We start from the raw sequence: 5,675 nt of genomic DNA, 5'->3' as shown, positions 1-5,675 counted from the left end.
CTCTGACCACTGGGTACACTGGCTCTTGGATCTCTAAGGAGGTGCTTATTTAGCCTCTGCCTGAGGTACCCAGCAAGAGCTATGGAGAGATCTGCAGATTCCTCTTCTTTGTTTGGGGTTTGGAGGTTCCCAGACGAGGCCCAGCTGTGAAGCAATGCAAGCTGCTGTGGGGCCTTGGGCCTTCTTTTGGATGTTCTGGGTCTCTCTGACCCAGCTGAAGTTTTTTAGGTAATTTTAGATTGCAAAGGGCCAGGCCATTCATATGCAAAAGCCTTTGTGCACAGCTTTGGTAGGGCAGGGTCTCAGGGATCAACAGGGCAGAGCAAACAGCTATGGCTGCTCCTCAGTCCTGCCCTAAGAGGCCCCGGGTCTCAGTGTCCCACGGTAATAGCTGCAAACACCTCTGAGAGAAAGCTGCCCTCGAGTTCCGCCCAATGCCAGACAGTCCAGTTTCTCCCCGTATGAGTCTGGGTCTCCAGAGACTCGCCTGGAACTGGAGTTCAGAGCAGTTGGGAGCTTGAGACTCCCTCCCAATTGAAAAAGACAACCGAGTCCTCAGTTGCCAGCCCTTTCTGAGTGCACCTCAGTACCTCTGCACTTTACTTCCGCAATTCCTCTGAGTCTCAGTGTGCTTTTCTCTTTCCTTCTAGTTGTAGAATTTCCACTCAGCCAGCCTTCCTGTGGTTCTGGATGATGTCCGTTTTGTCTTTTAGTTGTATTTTTGAAGTGGTTGTGCGAGGCAGCAATTTTAGGTGTTTACCTATGCCGCCATCTTGGTTTCTCCTGCCAGACCTTTTTAATACACAATGTTGTATGGTAAAAATTCAATTTTAAATATAATCATTCATATAAATAATGAAAAAAATAAGAGCATTCTTTGTAAGATTAAATAACTATTTTAGAAAGTTGTTACATGATAGCCTCTATCGAGCTTAGTTTTCAAAAATAATAATTAGATAACTTTTCAGTTTATCAAACTGTAGTTTTGGAAGATGTGATAGAGAAAGGAAATATATTGGAAGAAACATTACAACAGCAAGAATAACAGTAATAAATTTTATAAGAAAATGTAATGAGTTTTATTATCATTGTTACATTCATTATTATTTATATTATACCAAAGATCTAAATAGCCTTTAACCTGTGCCCCAAAATTCTTTCAGAAGGCCCAGTTAAGAACCTCATTTGCAAATGATGAAATTGAGGTACTGATGGGTTATGCAACTTGCCCAAGGTTACATAAGCAGTATGTGTAGACAGGTTTGCATTTGGTCTGTCTCCTACTTCACCATTCCATTAATGATTGCATATTAGAACTGTTCTCAAAATCCAGACATTTCTTTAGCTCTGCGGGCATAGCTCTGCATTTATGGATCAATTGTTCTGAACTAGTCAATCCTGACATAAAGATACCAGAAGCGGTGTGTGTCAACAAAACGGGAACTTTAGGTAATGAGAATTTTGGAATCCTAGGGAGGTAGGTACTCCATCTCTTAAAGATATTTACCTGTGTAGGTCAACATGGTGTGCTGCTACCCATACTGCCATTTGAGAGAACATGTATGGACCTTGAAAATATTATACAAAGCAAAATAAGTCAGTTAGAGTAAGTTAAGAACCATATGATTTCACTCACATGTGGGACATAAAACTGAAACTCATGGGCACAGACAATAGTACTGTGTTACCAAAGAGAAGGGGGTAGGAGGTTAATAACAGGTAAAGGGGACCAAACGTATGGTGATGGAAGATGATTTTAGTTTGGATGGTGGGCAGACAAGGAAAAATTTATCAATTTTTTGATATTCTTAAGTAGCCAGCTTTGGTTTCATTGATATTTTTAATTTTATTTTTCTGGTTTTTATTTCATTGATCTTTATTATTCCCTTTTGTGTTTTGTGTGATACTAGAAAGAATGAGTACTCTGTTGATGTTGGATGGAATATTCTAAAAATTTCATTTAGATCTATTTGGTTCATAATGTTGTTCAAGTCTTCCATATATTTACCTGCTTTCTTTTTCAAATTTTTTTAAAGTTATTGAAAGAATTGGAACGTCTGACTCCAATTGTGCATTTGAGTGCTAAATTCAACTTTATCATGTTAAGTTAAACTGCATTTGTCAAGCTGGTTCATTTGCAAAGATTGATTAGTTTTGAGTATGTAATTGGTAAAAATCAATGAAATAATTCTGTAAAAATCTATTGAGTATACAGAATTTACAATGAATTTTATTGTATACTTTAATATTCGTAACTTATATTTGTAAAATTTATATGTCTGTGTATTCTTTTCTGATAACTAGTTGTTAAAACTTACTAGCACCCTATTTCTCTCTGCCCATATACATTGAAAGACCTGGACTTTATTGAGCACTGGATTGCTTGAATAATGTCTCCATCAATGAATGCAAGCAAGTATTTGGATTTATGTAGAATCTACTAAGTAACAACTGCAAAAATGTAAAGCCTTGTCATGCAAAGAGAGAGAAAAAACACGATTCTGGAATAGTAGGAGAATTCATGTCTAAGCTGCCTAATAAGAGAGTCCATCATACTTCCCAGTTCTCACTGAAGTTACTATCAAATTGAAAAAAACACTTTTTACAAGCAAATGTTTTTGCTAAGACACAGAAATTTAAATATTATATGGATGCTTTAGACATTAATACTCTCCAACACTTTATTAATTTTTACCTGTGTTTGATTAAGGGTAAACCTCTTTCATTAAGCACTTGTTAAAAAAGTCATATTTTTAAAATATATATATATATTTAAAAATATATATATATATATGTATGTATTTACTGATTTCACAGAGGACGGGGGAGGGAGAGAGAGATAGAAACATCAATGATGAGAAATAGTCATTGATGGGCTGCCTCCTGCACACCCCCCAGTGGGGGCTGAGCCTTAAACCCTGGAATTTGTCCTGAACGGGGATCAAACCGTGACCTCTTTGTCACAGGTTGAGGTTCAATGACTGAGTCTCACCTTTTGGGAAGAAGTCACATCTTAATGGTGATAAAAGAGAATCCAAGCATTGAGAATAAAAAAAAAGGGGGGGGGTGGCAGGACAACTGTAATACTTTTAACAATAAAGTAAATTTCAAAACTAAAATAAAATGTTTAATATAAAAAATATTAAGGAAGTGTGTCCTATAGACAACAAGGAATAGTGTCTTGATGGTAAATGAAATGATCTTATATGTGCATGCATCACTTGTGAAAGAAGATGGAAAAGAGGCAAATGGATGAATATTGAATGAAGTTTATTCTTAAATGTATAAAGCTATAATTAAAAATTTCTTATAGAAAAGATGTGTGTCAAGGTTTAAACAGAGCAAACATTTAAATCCACAGCCTCAATGTCCACAAAAAATCTGAATCCACACCCTCAATGTCCTTAAAAATAATGAAACCATTCAAACACTGAAACACATTTTAGGGGATCATTGGCATACAAGAAAATGCAAGAACTGTCTGGGAGTTAGAAAGCATATGGTTTTAATTGCCAAAAAAGTCAACAGAGAGGCTATTGGATCTTAGGAAACCTAAAGGCTGTCCAGGTAATTCCCAAGAGAACCTCAGATGAACTCTAGGCTCAGCATCAACAAATCAAAAGAAAGTAATGGGCTATGGAGCAATCATCAATATAGTTTATCAGAGATGTTTTCTGGTAAGAGTAGTGGGGTCCTACATGAATATCAATACCATACTTGTAGTAACTTTGAAATTTGGTCCAAAAAATCATTAAACAAGATACATTATAATAGTAAAGGATGGAATTGACAATGAAGATATTACATCTATGTCCCAAGTAGCATAGATGAATATTCATAATGTAAAAACCATGGGAAATATGAGGACAAATATAAGGACATTAGATTAAGGAGACTATCTCCAGAAAATCTTATTTTAATACTCTGTGCATATCTACTGGGAGAAATATATTTTTAGAATTCCTTGGTGATAACTATATTTAACTTTTGGTTAGTGCCCAAAGAAAAAGATCTTCAATGATTTGTAAACTAAATTCTGGCATTTAAAAAAAATGTCATTCTCATCTATGCAACAACAAATTAATCATGCTCAGAAAAATTTCAGGGCAGGTAGATTTTAAAAGATAGTTGAGCCAAATGAGGTCAAAACGGTATAAATAGAGAATAAAACTTGAAGGAAAAGGAAGTATAGCAGTGGATGGAGAAATATAACAATATTAATATTATGTTAGGCATAACGTTTCATTTAAATAAAGTTCAGGCCATAAATTTATGATGAAAATTTATTTGAGAAACATTTTTTGACCAAGTTCTTAAAGGACTGCTTTACCTGCTGGTTTCTTAAGGAGTAAATAAATGGATTTAGCATTGGGGCAACAGAGGTATTGAGCACTGCTATACCCTTGGTCAAAGCCACTCCTTCTTTTGCTGAAGTTTTGACATACATGAAAATGCAACTGCCATAAGAAATAGAGACAACAATCATGTGTGAGGAACAAGTGGAAAAGGCCTTCTTCCTTTGCTCAGCAGAGGGGATTCTCAGAATCATTTTAAGGATGAATACATAGGAAAGAATCACTAATGTTAAGGTTACCATGAGTGTGAATATTGCCAGAAAAAAGGCCAGGAGCTCTAGGAATGCTGTGTCTGTGCAGGAGATCAGTAGCATAGGAGAAGAGTCACAGGTAAAGTGGTCAATGATGTTGGAGTCACAGAAATCCAGTTGAAGTCCCATGATCACAGGTGGGAAGATAATGAGAAATCCTGCCAGCCAAGAACTCATTACAAGCAGGTTGCAGATTCTGCTATTCATTATTACTGTGTAGTGCAGTGGCTTACAGATAGCCACATACCGATCATAGGACATAGCAGTCAAAAGGAAAAATTCTGTTGAACCAAGGAGAATGAGAAAAAATACCTGAGCCATGCAAGAATGATAAGAAATGGTCATATCTCCTGTTGCAATGCTGACCAGGAATCTAGGAATAGAAACTGTGGTAAATAAGATTTCTAGGAAAGAGAAATTCCTAAGGAAAAAATACATGGGGGTTTTGAGGTGTGAATCTATCAAAGTAAGGGTGATAATTGTCATGTTTCCAGTTATACTCAGTATGTATGTGAAAAATAGAAATAGAAAAATTAAAGCATTTAACTGTGGGTCATCTGTTAATCCCAGAAGAATGAACTCTTTTACAGATGTTTGGTTTTTCATTTCTCATTGTTAACTTCTTCCACATCTGTAAATGCAAACAAAAAACAATGATTTAGTAATTACAGGATTACTTCTTTTAAAAATCACCCCTGCCAGCTTAAGAAATACTGTATTTAATATTATGGACCAATAAGTTAGATACGAAGTTTTACTGAATTCTAAACATATATGTGATCCAGGACAAAGAAAGTTATACTTAGTATCTGCCTTGTAAATCATTAGCCATTTAATATTAAGTGAGTCACTTGAAAGTTTTAATAAACACATCTGTACAAGAAAAATATATTTGCCCAGCTGGTGTGGCCTCAGTGGTTGAGCATTGACCCATGAACCAGGAGGTCACAGTTCGATTCCCAGTCAGGGCACTTGTCCGGGTTGTGGGCTTAATCTCCATTCAGGGGTGTGCAAGAGACAGCTGATCAATATTCTCTCTCATCATTGATGTTTCTCTCTCTCTCTCTCT

The 5,675-nt window shown here is 36.1% G+C and overlaps 1 protein-coding gene across 1 annotated transcript; it reads right to left on the bottom strand.

Moving 5' to 3' along the window:
• Positions 1 to 4,270: 4,270 nt before the first annotated feature.
• Positions 4,271 to 5,212, bottom strand: LOC102433203 (olfactory receptor 6C65-like). Its single transcript, XM_006101317.1, has one exon. It carries the CDS (start codon positions 5,210 to 5,212, stop codon positions 4,271 to 4,273), a length of 942 nt encoding a protein of 313 aa, XP_006101379.1.
• Positions 5,213 to 5,675: the final 463 nt, after the last annotated feature.

Source organism: Myotis lucifugus, unplaced genomic scaffold (genome assembly GCF_000147115.1).
Source record: "Myotis lucifugus unplaced genomic scaffold, Myoluc2.0 scaffold_350, whole genome shotgun sequence".
Lineage (NCBI taxonomy): Eukaryota > Metazoa > Chordata > Mammalia > Chiroptera > Vespertilionidae > Myotis > Myotis lucifugus.
This window is presented reverse-complemented; position numbering and strand designations above follow the sequence as displayed.